This window comes from Saccostrea echinata, unplaced genomic scaffold (assembly GCF_033153115.1).
Source record: "Saccostrea echinata isolate AGI-Se365-2 ecotype Australia unplaced genomic scaffold, CSIRO_AGI_Sech_v1 ptg000054l, whole genome shotgun sequence".
Taxonomy (NCBI): Eukaryota; Metazoa; Mollusca; class Bivalvia; order Ostreida; family Ostreidae; genus Saccostrea; species Saccostrea echinata.
Genome location: NW_026889803.1, coordinates 62,963,207 through 62,984,418, shown reverse-complemented (window position 1 = coordinate 62,984,418; position 21,212 = coordinate 62,963,207). Strand labels below are relative to the sequence as shown.

General features: G+C 32.7%; 1 protein-coding gene across 1 annotated transcript in view; it reads left to right on the top strand.

The window, feature by feature from the left end:
- Window positions 1–21,212, top strand: part of LOC133172180 (L-fucose kinase-like) — a 71,719-nt gene that overhangs the window by 28,941 nt on the left and 21,566 nt on the right. The window contains exons 14-19 of the mRNA XM_061307018.1: window positions 578–708; window positions 989–1,066; window positions 5,746–5,882; window positions 14,492–14,643; window positions 19,862–20,008; window positions 20,625–20,786. Coding sequence (XP_061163002.1) covers window positions 578–708; window positions 989–1,066; window positions 5,746–5,882; window positions 14,492–14,643; window positions 19,862–20,008; window positions 20,625–20,786 — 807 coding nt within the window. The remainder of the gene's footprint in view (window positions 1–577; window positions 709–988; window positions 1,067–5,745; window positions 5,883–14,491; window positions 14,644–19,861; window positions 20,009–20,624; window positions 20,787–21,212) is intronic.

Sequence of the window (21,212 nt, the reverse complement as noted above, 5' to 3'; positions counted from 1 at the left end):
ACCACATGATAAAATTAACCAATCAGGAATCATTCATTTATTAGCCAAAGTTAGCATGCCTGCAGTGTTTAATAAATGGGGTTTTACTTGGTAAAATAAGTATTCTTAGAGATGGTATGAAAGAGAAATTTTTGTCTTGGATACTGTTTGGACTTTGCAAGACATCTCCAACTCTGAATTTTGTAGCATTCATATTAGGGTTATTTTTGCTGATGTTAAAGAATTACAAAATGTGTTGGTTAATAGTTTATTATCAGACTTCTTATAACCAATTGCATGGTGATAAATTTTGAGAAACATTACTCATAACAAAATTGCAGTACTTGCCCTACACAAACATTTCCATATTTACAACTTGCAAAAAAAGGTTTTCTCAGTTAGTGGATCTGTAGTTTTTTGGTATGTCTATCCACATCATATTTTCCAGAGATCTGCAGTTCTGCAGCTACATCATTGCTTTACATTATATATGATATGCTTAAGTTAGCACTAAATGAACCTTATTTCAGCACATTAAACATTACACAAATTTGTAGGTACACAGTGGTTAATTAGAGTTAGTTAATTATTCCAACAGGACAATGAGAACCAGACAATGTTCCAGGCCAAACTATTTCCTGTCATCCATGCCACAGATTCTATAGGGTTGGAAGACCTTCTCTGGATCCAGGGAGCTGTTCCAGATGAGGATCGCACTAGACTTAAAAGGTTATTAATTCATCAGCATTTACTTAAACTCAAATGATTTATGAAAAATTTATAATTTTCAATGGAAGGTGTTTGAGACCTTGAATATGGTTATACAAAAGTTTGGGGCCATTAAGAGGTTCAGTATAGACAATATGTAGAAGACTTTGGTGAAATTGACATTACATATAGATAAACTTTGAAGCACCCGTACTTCCTTTGCAAGCATTTGCTTATTGCTAGTCAAATTAAGACCTGGAAGTGTTTGAAGTGCATTTGTGTTTTATTCTTGGATCTCTAGGTGGCAATCATCATGGAGGCTGAGCATGAAAGAAATCTTATCCTTTGTCAATGCTGAACAGGAACTACAATCTAGAAGGTAAGTAAATGTTGAACAGGAACTACAATCTAGAAGGTCAGTAAATGTTGAACAGGAACTACAATCTAGAAGGTCAGTAAATGTTGAACAACAACTACAATCTAGAAGGTTAGTAAATGTTGAACAACAACTACAATCTAGAAGGTCAGTAAATGTTCAACAAGAACTACAATCTAAAAGGTCAGTAAATGTTGAACAGGAACTACAATCTAGGAGTCAGTAAATGTTGAACAGGAACTACAATCTAGGAGGTCAGTAAATGTTGAACAGGAACTACAATCTAGGAGGTCAGTAAATGTTGAACAGGAACTACAATCTAAAAGTCAGTAAATGTTGAACAGGAACTACAATCTAGAAGGTCAGTAAGTGTTGAACAGCAACTATAATCTAGAAGGTCAGTAAATGTTGAACAGCAACTACAATCTAGAAGGTCAGTAAATGTTGAACAGGAACTACAATCTAGAAGGTCAGTAAATGTTGAACAGGAACTACAATCTAGAAGGTAAGTTAGTGTTGAACAGCAACTATAATCTTGAAGGTCAGTAAATGTTGAACAACAACTACAATCTAGAAGGTAAGTAAATGTTGAACAGGAACTATAATCTAGAAGGTCAGTAAATGTTGAACAGCAACTACAATCTAGAAGGTCAGTAAATGTTGAACAGCAACTTCAATCTAGAAGGTCAGTAAATGTTGAACAGCAACTACAATCTAGAAAGTCAGTAAATGTTGAATAGGGACTACAATCTAGAAGGTCAGTAAATGTTGAACAGCAACTACAATCTAGAAGGTAAGTAAATGTTGAACAGCAACTACAATCTAGAAGGTCAGTATATGTTGAACAGCAACTACAATCTAGAAGGTCAGTAAATGTTGAACAGCAACTACAATCTAGAAGATCTGTAAATGTTGAACAGCAACTACAATCTAGAAGGTAAATAAATATTAAACAGGAACTACAATCTAGAAGGTAAGTTAATGTTGAACAGGAACTACAATCTGTAAGGTAAGTAAATGCTGAATTACAATCTAGAAGGTAAGTAAATGCTGAATTACAATTTAGAAGGTAAGTAAATGCTGAACAAGAACTACACAGGGAAAAGTGGCTTGCATGATTTTCACATGATTTTCATTTTATATAAAAATTATGCGAAAATCATGTGAAAATCATATGAATATTTTTTCATGTGAAAATCATGCGAATTGGTTTGTATGATATTCGCATGATATTTATATAATTTTCATGTGATTTTTTTCGTGCGATATTTATGCAATTTGGTCTTCATGTAAAATTCATATGAAAATTATGCGATATTCATATAAAAATTGTATATTATTCATATGAAAGGTAAAAAACAATTCAAGTTTAAGATCTTCAATTTCTTTCATCAACTCTTTTTCATTAAAATTTTACAAACTCTTTATAATGATGTTCAAACTTCTAACTCTTTGTTGTTAAACCCCAATACAATTCTAACAGAAACCACAAGTTGGAGATTGCATCACATCATGTAAAATTAAAGGCCAAAAGCTAAAAATCTAAGTTAAAACTTCATAAATTAGGTAAAAGGGTAAGATAAAGTTTTCGCATAAATTTCATGCGATTTGTTTTTCGTCTCTTTTTCATGCGAAAAATTTACACGAAATTCATGCGAATTTCATATAAAATTTATGCGAGCCACTTTTGCCTGTGTACAATCTAGAAGGTAAATAGATATTAAACAGGAACTACAATTTAGGAGGTAAGTAAATGTTGAACAAGAACAACAATCTAGGAGGTCAGTAAATGTTGAACAGCAACTACAATTTAGGAGGTAAGTAAATGTTGAACAAGAACTACAATCTAGGAGATAAGTAAATGTTAAACATTTTGTCCTTTGTAAATGCTGAATAGGAAATAATGTCACAATGATGAAGAATCAAAGAATCAACCTGGAATCAAATGCAGGGCCTCTGGTGTACTGTGCCAGTGTTCCTAACTACTGAGTTATTGAGATCTTATATAAATGGACTCATCTGTAAATGATGAACAAGAACTACTGTCTGAAGGATTAGACAGGTGGGAGTAACATGAAAGAGACATTAAATACTATTGATTAAAGATAAAGATTGACGTCTTAACCAAGTTTGTCTGGCACTAGATGAGGGGTAGCATGTCTTAAGTCAAAACTGAGGCCTCATGCTGAAGTGCATAATGCTCTAAACCTAATTAAATCACAATTAAGGTTGCATGTACATGGAAGTGTAGGACTGAACTTCAGATAATTGCAGTAATTATAGTTTGTATTCAATATTCCTCCATTGTAAGAATATATCAAATATTAATCTCATCATGTAATAAAAGGTCAGTTTGTTTGTCAGTTCTTTCATCCTACATGCATTTTGTGTCATGTAAATTAAAATATTAACCCAATAATTTGATAACCTCAAGTAGAAGTTGTGCTCTGTTTTGTACAGAATGTTTTCTGAAGTTTTAAATCTTTGTAATATAATCAGATCAGTCAGTTTACACCCAGATATACAACAATAGCCTATTTAGGCTATAATTAAAAAAATTCCTAGATTCTTAATATCCAAATTGTTTGAAAAATCGAGGCAGGTGGGCTTATTTTATTTTACTTTAGATCACTATATTTTTTGCAAATCCTTATTTTTGTGATATTGTTGTGTGGTATTTATAAGTGAAACGAAATTTTCACAAATTTTGGTTATTGCTCTATGTTATATTTAATAAAAGAATTATACGCAAGTATGAAATTTTTTCGCGACTAGACAGTCTCTCGTAATTACGCGAAAAATAAAGTTTTTGCGAATAAAAAGTGATTTACAGTAATATTTTATTCTTTTACATTGTACAGATTTTCTGTTGACCTGATCAATCGGTGCATTTTTATCGATTATGCCCAAATTAAATCATTGAAGAGGTTCATTTAAATACACATATCTCTTACTACACATTCTCGTTAATCTTTCACAACCAAGGATCCTTGTTTGATACATATTACAGCAATAACCATCTTGTCAGCTGTCAAAATCACACTGACATTTGCAGGATATAAAACGAAAGCTGAATGGTAAGTTGAATACTGATGCCGATCAGAATAAGAATGAAAAAAAACAGAAATTTTTTAAAAAGCGAAACGGGATAAAAAAAATTGGGGCAGGCGATGATGAAAATCTAGGAATTTTTTTTTTTTATTATGGCCCTTCACGCAGTATTTTATTTATTTAGTTTCTTCATCCCTTTGTTCACTCATAAATGAAACATGCTTTCATTTCTCAAAAGAAATCTAATTTTTAATTAAAATGCACACAATTTCTGTATATCTTGTGGAGTAAAAATTGACGAAAATTGCCTTTCAACTTGTAAATTTCTTAAAGGAATACATAATAGTCAATTATGCCAGTAAGAGTTACCTCTCTTATCAGAGGGTCAGTGAACCTTAAACTCAAGCTTGATACAACAGGACTCAGTAACGGACACAATGCTCATATTGAGAAAATGAAAATGAGTAGTATTTTGTAAAAAATACGAATTTGCCCAAAAATCACGAATAGAAGTGAATTTTGAAAAAATGATAAATAATTAAGTCTGGAGATATTCTCATGATGCATCATCCCTGAAAAAAATCCGTCCGCTCACAGCTGAGATAGAAAACAGACAGAAAACAATAAGGTCTTCTGTAGGAAGTTGGAAGTCCTAAATGAGATGCCGATCAAATGGAGTAAAATGTATTGCAAATATTTGTATGTTGCATTTTTTGTTGTGATTTTAAAAAATTTTCTTACCTCAAAACCGATCCGTCTTTGGAAGCTTAACATAGAAAAGAAAACTTGGAATGGGCTTGGTTGGGATCTTTGTTCTGGAGGTTACATCAGTGTGCCATTAAAGCATGTCATGTAGCACTAGGGGTACCACTAGATCACTGTTAACATAATGTCAGTTCAAAGGAGTGGGAACTCGCGAGCTCTCATAAACATGTCTGTTGAAGGGATAAGAAATGTTGGTGAGCACTTTGTTGAATACTCCTCAAGCTTTGACAACATACCCTGTGCATCAATACAGACATGCACTTTCTCACAGCTGAGTCATTGTTTACTCTACCACTCAGAGGGCCATCATGCAGTTTTCAGATAGCCAGGAGAGAGTTACTCAGACTATTGAGTTGCTGAACATATCAGTTTTGGAGGTGGGAGTTTTATAGTGAGGGGTGATATCTCTGCCTGAGAACCTGTTTAGTGTTTCTTGGGGAAGATTCTGTAAAGGTGCTTGGAGAAATTGTACTTGTATAATGGCCAGCTATTACATGGCCTCTGTATTATGTATACGTTACATCCAACAGTTGCTCTGTTAGTTAAAGAATTATTCAGATATTCAGATTTAGTTTGTAATGAAAGAAAAACAATAATTTTACATTTAAAACTAATTTCTAAAAAATCTTGCATAGTACTTTGGTGCTCTTTATATAAATTCCCCCCACTTTTTGAACATGTGGTTTGATTCAAACACATATACAGTTTCATAACAGATTATAAGAGTGTGAACATATGTAAAAAAAAAAAAAAAAAAAAAAAAAAATATATATATATATATATATATATATATATATATATATATATATATATATATATATATATAATGAATTATAAGTAAGATGATGTTTGACAAATATTTTCAGAGAGATGTTTTATGAAGTCAAGAAGGAAGAAATAACAAATGCCTTGCTGCAGCGACTCCATAAAGGGTTTCATCCAATATACAACAGTGCAGGAATCGATGGATTCTCCATATCTATTTTGGAAAAACTAGATTCAGGTTTGTGACTAATTGGATGTTGTTGTTTTTTTATACTTCTTTGTATAGTCTATTGTTTCATTTGTACATTATCTCTAATTGTTGTGTGGTCTATGAGTTAATGTTTTTAGCTCACCTGAGCTTTTCTGATCACATTTTATCTGTAGTCCGTCTGTCTGTCTGTCCGTCCGTCTGTAAACTTTTCACATTTTCGACTTCTTCTTCAGAACCACTAGGCCAATTTCAACCAAACTTGCCACAAAGCATCCTTGGGTGAAGGGGATTCAAGGTTTGTCAAATGAAGGGCCACGCCCTAATTTGGTGGCATATTTTAAAAATCTTCTTCTCAAGAACTGCTGTCCCAAAAAAGTTGAAACTTTTAGGAAACCTTTGTTACAGAGTGTAGATTCATTTTTTTCAAAACATGACCCCTGGGGGTAGGGTGGGGCAACAATGGGGGATTGAAGTTTTATATAGGAATATATAGGAAAAAATCTTTAAAAATCTTCTTCTCTAGACCAGCAAAACCATGTTTAGTCATATTGATATGGAAGCATCCTCAAGTAGTGTAGATTCAAGTTTGTTCAAATCATGACCCCTGTGGGTAGGATGGGGTCACAATGGGGATCAAAGTTTTACATAGAAATATATAGGAAAAAATCTTTAAAAACCTTCTTCTCAAGAACAGCAAAACCATGTTTAGTCATATTGATATGGAAGGATCCTCAGGTAGTGTAGATTCAAATTTGTTCAAATATGACCCCCGGGGTTAAGATGGGGCCATAATGGACGATCAAATTTTTACATAGGAATATATAGGAAAAAAACGTAAAAATCTTCTTCTCAAGAACAGCAAAGCCCTGTTTAGTTATATTGATTTGGAAGCATTCGCAGGTATTATAGATTCATGTTTGTTCAAATGATGACCCCTTGTGGTAGGGTGGGGCCACAAAGGGGGATCAAAGTTTTACTTAGGAAAATAAAGGAAAAAAACTTTATCCCAAGAACAGCAAAGCCATGTTTATTCATATTGATTTGGAAGCATCCTTGGGTAGTGTAGATTCAAGTCTGTTCAAATCATGACCCCTTGGGATAGGGTGGGGCCACAAAGGGGTATCAAATTTTTACAAAGGAATATATAGGAAAATATCTCTAAAAATCTTCTGCTCAAGAACAGCAAAGCCATTTGTTATATTGATATGGAAGCATCCTCAGGTAGTTTAAAATTCAAGCCCCCCCCCCCCCCCCATTTTAACTTTTCAATACTGAATTGATTGTGCTTTTTCCTGGCCATTGTGCTCAGGTGAGTGATGTGGCCAATGGGCCTCTTGTTAGATTTGATTTACAGATTGTTGTATAGAAAATACATGATTTCTAGCTAAATGTGAAATCTGGAGAAAGTGAGGTCAAGGTCATGGAGACGGTCAGAAAGAGTTGAAGTATGAAGTAGAATGAAAATATCTTAATTACTTTCTTTAAAACTGAGCTTAAAGTAGGAGATGGGGAAAAAAAAGTTGTTATTCAAATCAAGTGCCCCAAGAGTAGAATTTAATATGGGGTCGTGATTAGTCAAAATAATGTGAAAGCATCCCCATACAGTGTGGATTCATAATTGGTCAAATGTAGTTCTTCAAGGCAAGGTTTGCTGCCACAGTAGGGGGTCAAAAATTTTACACAGGTACATCTGTAAAGAAAATATTTAAAAATATTTTGTTAAGAACAGCTGTGTTACAAATAGTGTGAAATTTAGATGAAATTATCTCTGACTAGTTTCTTTGGAAATAATGTTCACTGGAATTAGGATGTGACACAATGACAAGAGGTCAAGGTTTTACGTTGGGTAATACACAAAAAACTCCTCAAGTGTCACAATTAAGTTACCATATCAAAAATCCTTTAATATCACTTTGTCTTGAGTATCAGAAAGAAATGTTATCAAAATAATATGCAAGCATCCCCATATTTGGGAATTTAATAGTCTTCAATCCATAGCCCCTTGTGGTGGAAAAGATTCACAACTGCATAGAGCTGAACTGCTGTAACTTGGGAATTTGTAGAAAATAATCTTCTTAAAATTCTTCTTGAATCAACAAAGCTTCTATTTTTCATATCAATATGCAAGTAAAATAACTTCATGAGTAAGTCTTCATGTGCAAGTCTTTACCCCTGGAACCAGGGTCCATGGGGCATAAAATGGGTACAAATTTTACACAGATATATAAAAACTTACAGTTTGTAAACCTCCCATCAAACCCAAATATACTGTACATATACTGTAAGTCTTGAAGCTGTGGAGGAAAGGTTTATCCAGAATAAGGGATTGCAGTTATCTACATATCTGAATATCAGGAATGAAAATATACCTCAGGTGAGCATTGTAGCCTTTTGCAATGAAATTATATTGTTTGTCATTTCATCAAAATTAAATGTCACATAATCTTTTGCTTTGTACTTCTTATGAAGTCATAAAAAGTCACGAAGAGTATGAGAAGGTTTTATTTCCTTTTAAACACTATATGTAACCTTTAATAAAGTCAGAAATTAAAAGTGTCATTTCTCAAAAACAGTGCTTTTGGTAAATGCTTCAGATGAAATGAGTGACATTTAGTGACAAGTGTTGGAGAAAATGCTTCTAGTGAAGTTGACTGCATAAGCTCACTGACTGGTCATTATGTAGCCTTAACTTGTACACGTACTAACTTTATAAGGTCGTGACTCAATAAAGGTGAGTTTTTTAGTTCTGTGAGTGGGATTATTGTGTAAATCACACAGATTTATCATGTAGGCATACTGTACGTGTACATAAATTGGCGTATTCAAAATTTAGCGCAATCAATGGGTATAGGGTTGTTGGCATATTCATGAATTAGCGCTACTCACAAACGTGCCATATATTGTTTTGATAAATGATTTATTGGCAGTATTCATAAATTAGCGCATCGTTGTCCGCGCCAAAGCCGCTAAAATATAAAGCCCACTATTTTAAGTACATAATAACAATTAATTACATTTTTAAAAGTCATTGGGAGTAAGTAATTGAACTTTTTTTCAATTACTTGTAATGGAAAAGATGAAGATAACAAACAGTGATCAATCTAAAAAAAAATCTACAAACAATACAAATCTGTGAATAGGGCATATAACACAGACCACCAGAAATTCCAGAGGTGGGATCAGGTGCCTAGGATGAGTAAGTATCCCCTGTTGACCGGTCACACCTGCCGTGAGGCCTACATATTGATCAGTTAGACAGAACATTCCGTAGTCAAGTTTAGTATAAATACAAAGGTCTAATAATTAGTATGAAACATATCAGTCAAAATACAACTTAATGATAGGTTAATTATCTTTGCCAAAAAGTTCATTATAATGACCATAGAATTTACATGCTGACTGTAAATGAGGTTGTTGAAATCCCTGAAAAATTTACTTATTTGTCAGTAGCCTGCATCAGTTTAAAAATTGATTGTATCGTTTATAGTCAGTAAAACATCCAAATCTGAAACAGATGTGGCAAACTCTGTTGTGTCTTTTATTTAAAGTTCTTTTAGTGTTATTTAATTAATTACACTCTAAAAACATGTCATTTCAATTAGGTACTTTTCAACAAGATTTCAATTTATCACGTTTACTCCTTTATCCTGTGGATATCACTCATTGGATATTTTTTTCATATCCCACAGCTGTGACGTTACAATGGGTTTTGTGTGAAAGTAATGAAGTAAAATAATGTGGATTCATATATGAAAACAGTGTAAAACATTGATATTGATGTATAAAACATGTAATAAGAAGGATTTCCCATGACTTGTGGTTCAGGATATGACTTTTATCCAATTTGTGCATTTTTTATTCCCTTGCCAAGGCTCGGGGATAAAAAACACACAACTTGTTGGATGAAAATCATATCCAACCACAAATCATTGGAGATCCTATATTTATTTACTTTACATAAACATGCGTTTACATGTTTTAATAGGAAAAAAGTTCCATTAAATTCACATTTCACAGTTCTTTTTCATCAATAAAACAACTAAATCCTTCTTTATTTCAAAATCTTAGCTTATTAAAGTTTAGTACATGCTAATAATTGATTTTCATATATTGACTTGATTATGATAACATTAGTTTGTTTAGTAATTATAACATGGTGATGTCAAACCAAAACTTATGCTTTGATTAGATTTAATTTGCATCTTCTGAACATTCTCACATTTTACGATTCATGTAAACAATCTCTGTGTTGTTATTTAATTTCACCTTTATGAGTAAACATCCAGATGTTGATAACTAATATGGTAACTGGTTAACCATTCTATTTTTTTTCATTTCTTAATATATATTATTAATAGGAAGATTTAAATTTGCCTAATTGGAATGTCCAAGATTCCTTCTTTAAAGTACTTTGATGTGGATAATATTCAACACAAATTTAGATGTCAGGTATTAGGTGCCATGATCACATTTTCAAACTTTGAAACTCTTAATTTGAATGAAAGAAAACTTGAGTGTGTTGTTGCTGATCACCCAAAGGTTTATTTTATGTCCTTGACTCACTTGTTTCATATATGGGGTCACCCCCTTCTTTTTCTTTCCACAAGGTACCTCACTCAATTCCAGGCACCCATTCTTCATGCTTGTATTTTATTAATATATCACTCATTAACCTACTTTAAAATGACATTGTTCACTTTGAGAGACTTTTCCTACTCAAATAAATTTCAAGACTCTAGATGGGATACAAGAACTTCCGGTTGGGGTTATTAATGTAGGATAAAACCAGAGCCTTCCGGGCTTTCCATTCTGAGGTCTCTGGTTTTATCATAGACTAAATCCCATGTCCCTAAGCTTAGGTGGGTCCAAATATTCACATGAGGCCAAAATAAAATATACCTTTGTTTCCCCTAACACGACCGACCCACTTAAATCATGCCGACTGAAAAGTTTTTTTAATAAGATGGTTAAAATAATTTTTTTATTGTTTATCAACTTTATGAAATAAAATTTTATCAAAATTCGTTTTTTATCAGAAAGGTTGCTTTTGTTTTACTCTCATTTGGCGGCCACAACATGTGGCCACAGAGGGTTAGTTCTGCCTCATGAGCAGATGAGAGACCCACCTTGTGTATGCATATCAATAAATTTCACTGCAGTTCATTCGTTTCTATCTAATAAACAGTTCATAGTTCATAAACAGTCCTATTTTTACTATATAGGACCATAGGAGTTGTAAATATGTCTTTGAATGATTATTTCATCTTGATAAATATACATGTAATTCTGATGTCGTTTCTTCAATCCTTTTATCTATGGGGTATTAACTTCATGACTTTAACATTAGATATATGAAACTTTAATCATTTTAGATATGGTTTGGTTGATTTAAATATTGTTTATACACTCTTTCCAATTAGTGTTGAAATCTTTAAAATTTGCTTATGGTACGGCTTCCTGATATGTCCAGTGTATTTTTTTTAATTTGGCCCTTGAAAACAGGTTGTTTCTTTGCTTCAAAATACCTTTAAAATTGTTGGGCCGGTGGAGGGCTACTAATTTAGACTTTTACTCGGCACTTATGGTCATTGATCATTAAGCATCAGTAAGGGATCTTTTTCGTGCCAAAATCTACATGTATACAGCGACAATGGACCTGCATTTTTTAGGGTCTTATTCGACTGACCAGTCTCCACGTCCCTCTTCGAGACCTGTGACTTAGAATAAGCTCCTGAATTACGTCGTCACTCCAAAACGAAACACTGGAATCACTGCGCCACACGAGACCCTTGACATTTTGTCTGTGTAAGTTCTCGACGATGATAGTAGGTTTGAAAAATACACTCGGATGTCCGATGGTTGAATATTTGCGAATCTTGTGTTTTTGTAAATATTCGATTTCAATAAAATTACGCTGGCCTGAAATATTTCACAAGTTCAAATGAAAAATATTTGTGAATTAATTTACCATACATGTTGCTTCATTTGTATGATATTCGGTTTAAAAATCGGTTTATGTTGTTCTTTCTTATATATAAAGATATTATTCAAGTTTTAAGAATGTATTTTCAAAACTGCTGTCAGAACTAGAACTGTCCAAAAGGGACAAATACCCCCCGCTGGGTTTTTCAGAGAAGGTACCAAATCACTAATGTTTTCTAAATGTGAGAGGTGTTCACAATTTGCTTAAACATTTAGAGTGAAAATTTAATTACTCATTATATTTTTTTCAATGAATGAAATTAAGGTGCAGCTTAATAAAACATCAATACTAATAATTACAGTGTTTTTTATTACATTGAAAAAATAGTTTGCAACTATCTGTCATCTTTGTGAGACATGACACTCTGCAAATTGATTGTTGAAAAAAAAATATCATAATTAATTATACAAAGTCAAATTGATCTTAATACCTTTATATCAAACTCATTTTAAAAATAAAAGGCTGGTTTCAGTAACTATGTATTTTGACAGACATAAATTACAATTAAGAGGCTTAGACAACAGAGATCTTTATTTCTTTCTGCCCAATTCCCAGGAGATATAGATAAAGTGTAAGACCTGCTTGATCAGAGATGCCCTAACCGCTTCCCACAATGAACTCATTAATTAATCTTTAACTGGATGGATGTCCACTCATTACTCCAAAGGGACAAATAGATTTACACTATCTGCTGTGTAATGTAAAAACTGTTTTTAATATTATGTGATTTTTTTTTTAGTTCTAATGAGTAGTTTTAAGCTGTAGTTCACATTTTTGTACAGATGTTCTAGATTCTATGTCTCAAACCTTAGATATGAACTTGAAATGACTAAGTCAATAACAGTGAAAAAAAAAACACCTGTAAAATGCAGAAAAATTATCAAATAATGTTGAAAATACCAGGTGCACATCTTCATATGGTAAATAATAAGTGTACAAATTTTCATACAAATCTATGCAATATCTCTGGGAACAGATCGGGACAAAACCACACAATAAAAATGAAAAAAAAAAACACCTGTAAAATGCAAAAAAATTATCCAATCATGATGAAAATACCAGGTGCACACCTTCATATGGTGAATAATAAGTGTACAAATTTTCAGACAAATCCTTGCAACAGTTTTCAAGAAATGGTCTGGACAAAATCTCATTTACAGACAGACGGACATGCTGATTCCAATATACCCCCCCCCTAAACTTCGTGTGCGGGGGGTATAAAAAAAATAATTTACCTACCTACCCAACTTGAGATTTTTGGGTCGGGTTAGGGGAAACAAAGATATTTTTAATGATAGCCTGAGTTACAATACAGGAAAAGAATCTTCAAAAATCCTCTTCTAGATAACAGAAGTTATGTTAATGTGCAAGAGAGTCCTAGCAAAGTAAAGACACTTATTTTCTCGAATCATGTCCACTGGGGATTGGGTAAGGTTTAAACAGGTACAGTATTCAAAATTTCTTGATTATCTCTGTTTGTTGCTAATTTAAAATTGCTTTTGAAATATATTCATGTTTTAATTAACTTCTTGCAAATTTTAGAGTCCTGTTTGAGACCTGGTACCTTCCAAGAATTGGAGCATGTAGTAGAATATTGATAGTATAGAGAATGATCATATTGGGCTCAAAAGTATAGAGTATTGATAGTATAGAGAATGATCATATTGGGCTCAAAAGTATAGAGTATTGATAGTATAGGGAATGATCATACTTGGCTCAAAAGTATAGAGTATTGATGGTATAAACACTGATCATACTGGGCTCAAAAGCATAGAGTATTGATAGTATAGAGAATGATTGATAGTATAGAGAATGATCATACTGGGCTCAAAAGCATAGAGTATTGATAGTATAGAGAACAATCATACTGGGCTCAAAAGTATAGAGTATTGATAGTATAGAGAACGATCATACTGGGCTCAAAAGTATAGAGTATTGATAGTATAGAGAATGATCATATTGGGCTGTAAAGCATTGAGTATTATTATACCTCATTATAATTATTATATACAACGCGTTATCTGATTGGTTCTATCTTATCATGTGACAGGGTCATAAAACTTCATATTTCCCTGTCGTTGTCATGCTTTTCATCATATTCAACCTCTCCGGAGACCTGGTGCATATTCCCACAATAGTTATCGTTCGTTGAACGAAAACTCCAGAAAGTAGTTGAGACGTCACAATAGCCTGGTACATGTCATAAAATTGCTAACAGACTTCTGAAAATTGTTTCAGTAACACAACGTTAAAATTGAAAGTGAATTTTTAAGAGCCGTGCCGAATTAGAAAGTTTATGTTTATTGTAAAAGTTTTTGCTTGTTTCGATATAATAAACAATTTACTACATGAATGTTCGGGAAACATGAAGATTTATTCAGCCAAGAAATATCATATACCCCTCGGGCGAAGCCCTCGGGGAATATGATTTTTCTTGGCTGAATAAATCTTCATATTTCCCTCACGATAATGCAATAAATGTATATTGATAGTATAGAGAATGATCATATGGGGCTCAAAAGTATAGAGTATTGATAGTATAGAGAATGTTCATACTGGGCTCAAAAGTATAGAGTATTGATAGTATAGAGAATGATCATACTGGGCTCAAAAGCATAGAGTATTGATGGTATAGAGACTGATCTCCTTACAGTGGCTAAGAGTTGTCAGAGTGATCCTGGAGTAGCAGCACGGACACTTGCTAATATAGCTGACGTACTGGGCTCCAAAGCAGGACAGAAGGGAGGGTTAAGGAGTGGACCAGCGGCAAACAAGGCCTGGGCAAAGGCATTCCATCTCCTAGAGGTAATTAGACATTTCAGCATAATTTGCTAGCCTGGTTTAGGATATCCTGAACCAGTTGCTGGTTTGAAGATATTCCTAAACCAGATGCTTACCTGTTTTTGGACAACAAAACAAATGGTTTCATGATATTTTTTAATCATATTGAATTTGTATTTACAATCAGTCTGAATTTTGATTCCTTTTACTTAATTCTAGCCTATTTAATAATATGTACTGTATCATTTGATATAAAATTTAAAATTTAGTTCTTATTTGAATAAATACAATAGATGAAGAAGCTCTACAGTTATAAGTATTATGTGGATAGAAGTGAGTAAAATATTGTCATTTTTCTGTGTTTTACATTGATAGAAGAGTCTACTTCTTCAGAAATCCTTTAAACAGGTGGCTTTAAAAATGCATGTTCTAACTAGTTTGTTGTTAATCGACTGATTACGGCAATCAGTTTTCATTAGAAATAAAGGATGAAATATTCAGTGGATATATATATTCAATGATTAAGGTTCATTAACCCTCTGATAGGAGAGATAACTCTTACTAGAATTATTGCCTATTATTCCCAATCTCCCTTACAGAGTTATCATTCTTCCTCTCTCAGACACCTCTGCAATCGGCTCGCATCAAGAATTTTGATAGAAATTTTTAAAAAAGATATTCCAAGTATTATTTCAAATTCAACCAATAGTTTTTGATCTACTTAGTAGATATCTATCTTAAAGGACAAACATTAGTTCAGGCATTTATTTATAATGGATTAAAACAAATGCACTATTCATTTGCTTATCACTGTGGTATATGTCAATGACAGAGGTGAATTTATGAGCTGATATTAGAGAGTATATAATGTCAAATTGAATGGTGATTTCTGTCAAATTTTCCACTGTACTAACATTTCAAAGTACCCTGAAAATGTTTGCATATCAATTATATATAGTATAGATTTCTTTTGAAGAATCGTTATCATTAAAGAAAATTTTATAATAAACCGAGAGATCATGAACCTCAAGAATAATAGTACATCAGAGATTAAATATGGTAGCTGTTTTCCTGCACACAAACTTAATTATCCTGTTAGTTGGTGTCAATATTTCTGAATGTTATTTATAACTCATTGGTTCTAGATTTATTATGTAAGAAAAATATTTGTTTTAATTATAAAATGAAAGTATATTTACAATAATACTTACTAAAATAAGAAAAGTTCAAAGGTCAGTTACTCTCAGTTTCTTACTCTTTCTTTTAAGGGGATGAAGGACACATGGTCACATGACTCTGTTAAACTACGTCATAATCTCCTTTATATAAGTGCAAAACGTGTAAAGCATCAGTTCTTCTATAATTGTTTGGCATTTTTTTCTTTAATTACCATCTTATATAAATAAAATGAAAAGTTTAACATTCTTGTAAACATTAACAAATTAAGAAAAAAGATTGATCCACTCCTCTGTTTCCCTAAACTGCGTGTCCGACAAGTCGGTGACGTCATACACGATCCGTTAGTACAGCAAGATCATACTCGGTGAATACAGGGGCGGTATTATTATATAAAAACAGGTCATAATCAGTATATGATGAGATATTTTGAGAAACAGGGAGCACAAAAATTATTTTTGCATGGCTGATGACGGAAATCTAAAGTAGGTATATCTAGCTTACGTATGACGTCATAGTTGGTTTTTTCCCATACTCGAGAAATGTAAACATGACAAGTTTTTGTCCTGCTTATGTCGTCTTTAACGATGTCCTGTGCAATATTGAGATCAGCTTCACCATTCGAAATTTTTACAGTTAATCAATAATTTGAAGGACTTGCATTTCAACGTAAATTTAAAAATATTGAATGATAGGATTTTTTGTAAATTACGTTTTTTGTTGTTTAAGTTGTCTTAAAAAGTTCGTAATTTTCCCTATCCAGATACAGTGTGATAGACGAAACTTGCCTTTTCGAATTTTAAACCCGATTCATACTCTGAAATATTTTAAAAGATACATGTTCACTTACATATTTTTTATATATGCTTTAAAAATCCAATTATGGACAGATGAGCCCGGAAACATGGAGAATTAAAACTCCACTTAGATACTGTAGGGCATAATATTTGTCAATCAATATCTCTAAAATAAGGTAAGAAACCTAATGATATAACTGCTTTAAGATATGTGGGACATACTTAATAAGAAATATACAAAATATAAAAAAAATTGAATGACAAGTATTTTTTCAGCTAAAGGTCCTTCTTCCCCTTAAAACCACTAGATCTTTCACAATAATTTGGGTATACTGTATCAAGATGCAGATACACCACAGTAATCACCCTGTCCATTTATCGATACATGTTACATAATAACAATAAAACTGCATACTTGAAAGGTGAAAAGTTTTAGATGAAGACCCTAATAGATATCACACTTATATTTTATAAAATAACTTAGTATATGTTACTATATGTTCTCTGTCTTGTTTATGACATTCTCAGTTCTCTTATCACAGAAATTAATAGCTTCTTTAGACATTTTAAAATAATTATATCCTGGCCCATTTAAAGTATCAAGGCATATTATATGTATATTGACTTCATTGTTAAGGGATACATAATGGGTCATTACTATGATAATGATGTTGATGTTTTGAATGAATTTGAAGAGGGGATTACATAATTATGTACGGAAATAACATTTCTAGTTCAAGGTGTCTAATGATTTCTTAGGTAAGTCACTGGTATGGGACAGAGAATGTCTCTTTGACTTACAATGTATGTACTGTAAGAAAAGTGCATACAGCTCTTGAAGAACTTTGATGATAAAATGAAAGGGATTTGGATTAAAATTGTATGTCATAACCAATTTGTAAAAGTATCGTATAGATTTTTCCAGTGAATTATCAGCTGAGATGAGATAATGGTCTCTTCTACCTTATGATTTAACCTTGACATTCTATTTAAAGGTCATCTTGATGTTGAATGATGATCTAAGTACAAAAACTTACTTTAAAGAATGCCCTTCAATACACTGTTAGAAACACAATTATTATCAGAGAAGAGACAATCACATAACATCTCAGATAATTAACAGTGGTATGTTGGCTGTACTGTAGAATAAGGGTTATTAACAGTGGTATGTTGGCTGTACTGTAGAATAAGGATAATTAACAGTGGTATGTGGGCTGTACTGTAGAATAAGGATAATTAACAGTGGTATGTTGGCTGTACTGTAGAATAAGGATAATTAACAGTGGTATGTTGGCTGTATTGTAGCTTAAGGTATTAGAGGTGTAATACGCCATTTCCGGTAAAAATGACGGCATTTACCGAGGTGTCTGACATCGGCAGTTTTCGGAACACTGTACTTCGTAAACAAAAATGGCGTGTCGTCAAGACGGCCTAGGACGCTAACATAAAACATGCACCAAAGAAAAGGAATATAACTTAGCGGAGGAGAGAATAAATATGATATTACGTAGAAAACACGTTAATATATCTTGTTAGACAAAATATGCAGTCAAAACGATGATACCTTCAAATATACACTTCATGGGTTTTTCCAACTTCTAAAAATAGCACCATTTTCGAAGAACGAACGAAGTATACCTTTCTTCAAAACTTTACATTCGCATCGCGATTTCTTGTGATTCTGTCAATATCAACAAACCGTTTGAGGGGAAAAATGTACGTAATAGGTAGCATTGCGTGCATTGTAGAATCTGCAATTTATAAGTGACGTTCAATGTCCATGCGAAAAAATATCTGAGATGTTCAAAATATATCAGTAAAAAATAGAATGTAAATATGTTTACAACATTAAAGAAAAAAAATTAATATTAGATATGGGAATAAATGATTTATTCTGGGTTGGGTTAGGGTGATTTTTGTTATTTTATTTACATTAATTAATTATTTTTACATAAGTTTACTGTTTAGAAGGGGGGGGGGTTGAATATTTTTTATTGATATTTTTTTATATTCATGTGGGGAACAAATTAGTTTTTTTTTTTTACCTTTTGGTTATGTTTCTGTCAGTATATATTTTAGTCTACATTGTATAGTAATGTTTTGATCTGTAAAGAACTTCATGCACATGGAAGCTGCAAAAATGTAGGTCATTTTGCAAATCTTTGTCTGGGTCAAGGTCACTGTGACGAGGTCAATCTTCTGAACAAATGAATCTGACTAAAGTGAAGTGTATTCAATATGACAATAACCTGTTGTTTATATATGTTCATCATTTCATTAATTATCACAAATCCCATGACCTTTACAAAAAATAATGGCTTAAATTTTTAGGGGTACATCGCTATGATACAGAATATAGATAAATATTGTGGATTGAATAATTTTTTGTTGTTGTTATATTATCACTAACACACCTTACACAAAATTGATATTGTTCTTTTATTGATCTTTCCTACCATATTTTTCTTTGACAGAATATTACAAACGGTTTTATGAAAGAAAATCGCCAAAATTATCACTCAAAGTAGACAAGTTCTCTCGATTACAAGTATTCATATATCATACCTGATGAATTTGAACTAAAAAGAATGCATATATGCAATCTGTACTGCTTAGTGTTGCAGCTGAATACATGAAATATTCAACTGTTTGCGACTATAACTAGAGTAGAGGTAAAAATTACATCTGTACCTTTTGTCTATTAAAGGTGCACCAGTGGTTAGAGGGTACAGGCATGAAAATAAGTATAGAGAAATTATGCTTGGACAGAATTGCATGAAACTTTGGGAAATATTGCCTGAAGTGTTGTCCATTATAACTAAACTGAATTTAGTCATATTCAAGGTCATGACCATTACACCCCTAATACCTTAAGGATAATTAACAGTGGTATGATGGCTGTATTGTAGCTTAAGGATAATTAACAGTGGTATGATGGCTGTATTGTAGCTTAAGGATAATTAACAGTGGAATGATGGCTGTACTGTAGAATAAGGATAATTAACAGTGGCATGATGGCTGTACTGTAGAATAAGGATAATTAACAGTGGTATGACTGCTGTACTGTAGAATAAGGATAATTAACAGTGGTATGTTGGCTGTACTGTAGAATAAGGATAATTAACAGTGGTATGATGGCTGTACTGTAGAATAAGGATAATTAACAGTGGTATGATGGCTGTACTGTAGAATAAGGATAATTAACAGTGGTATGTTGGCTGTACTGTAGAATAAGGATAATTAACAGTGGTATGATGGCTGTACTGTAGAATAAGGAGCTGGAGAAGGGAGTGAGTGCGCTGGCCAAGGAGCGGACAAAATGGTTAGACCGGGCCGATCTGTTAGTGAGGGCGGCCAGGCATTATGAGGGGGCTGCCCAGATACTCATACGTCACGCTGTAATGACTGCCAAAGAAGTAAGTCATTTCTTTTTTAACATTGTATGTCTGTTTATTCGTACATCTGTTTACTTGTGCATCTGTTTGCTTATTTGGGATTATGATAATAGATTAAATGTCATGCAAGTATTTTTAATAAAATTGGCAAGTAGAAACACAACTTTAAAGTCATGGAGTGACGTAAATTGAATTATTGGAAAACACATTTTAGAATGTTAATACAAATTCAGACACAAGATTCTGAACAAGAAGGGTAGCTATAATAATTAAAATTTGACCGTTGTGATAATGAACTTTAATGCACACAATAATGGATGTGACTGTCTGTTGAATCAAGATGTTTTACATTTGTGATTTATGTAATTTAATCCGATACCAACAACCTTTGATTTTTCATTTCTAATTTGAATTTTAAAAAATGATGGTTGGTTACACTAAGTAACATTTTATCTTGTGAAAAACACACTTCTTGTCATGTAGTAAATTGAAATAATGTATTTCCCAGAAAATTGTTCAGAATTTTTAATCTTGTGTTGATGTTGTTGTTGCGTACAGTTAAGCCCTTAGATTCTGTGCATTTCATAAAATTTACCCAGTATCCTGTTGTACATTACAATTTTGTTTATGTATATAGTACTTTAAACCTGAGCCCTGTTCGATGCCCTTTATCAATAAATGGGTGACGGCCCTTTGCCCGGCACGTATCGATGTGTCTGGAGGATGGTCAGACACGCCCCCTATCACGTACGAACATGGAGGAGCAGTCACAATGATAGGTCTACAGATTAAAGGAAAGGTATAGTATAGGTATTACAAGAGAGATCAAAATACTACTCTGGAATAAACCTAAACCATTTCCCTGCAAATACGTAATGCAAATGGAGGCTGATGAAAAGCATTATAATTTTTCAAAATCACTGAGACAAATATTAAGATTTATTATATAGCTAATAAATAGTCTATAATAAAAAACTACTAAAAGTCTAAAAAAAAAAAAAAAAAAAATTAGCATTTAACATATTGGCATTTTATTGAATGCTGAGTTTGCATTATATACATATACATGTACCAGCATGTCCCGAAACATTCAGAATACCAACGTTCAATATTGCCTCGTTGTAAACAAAAAATGTCGTCTGGTCAACCGCTCAATGACAATATTTATAAAGAGTAGGTAAGATCTGTCTATTCTCACACAAAATTAAAATTATTTATTCATAAT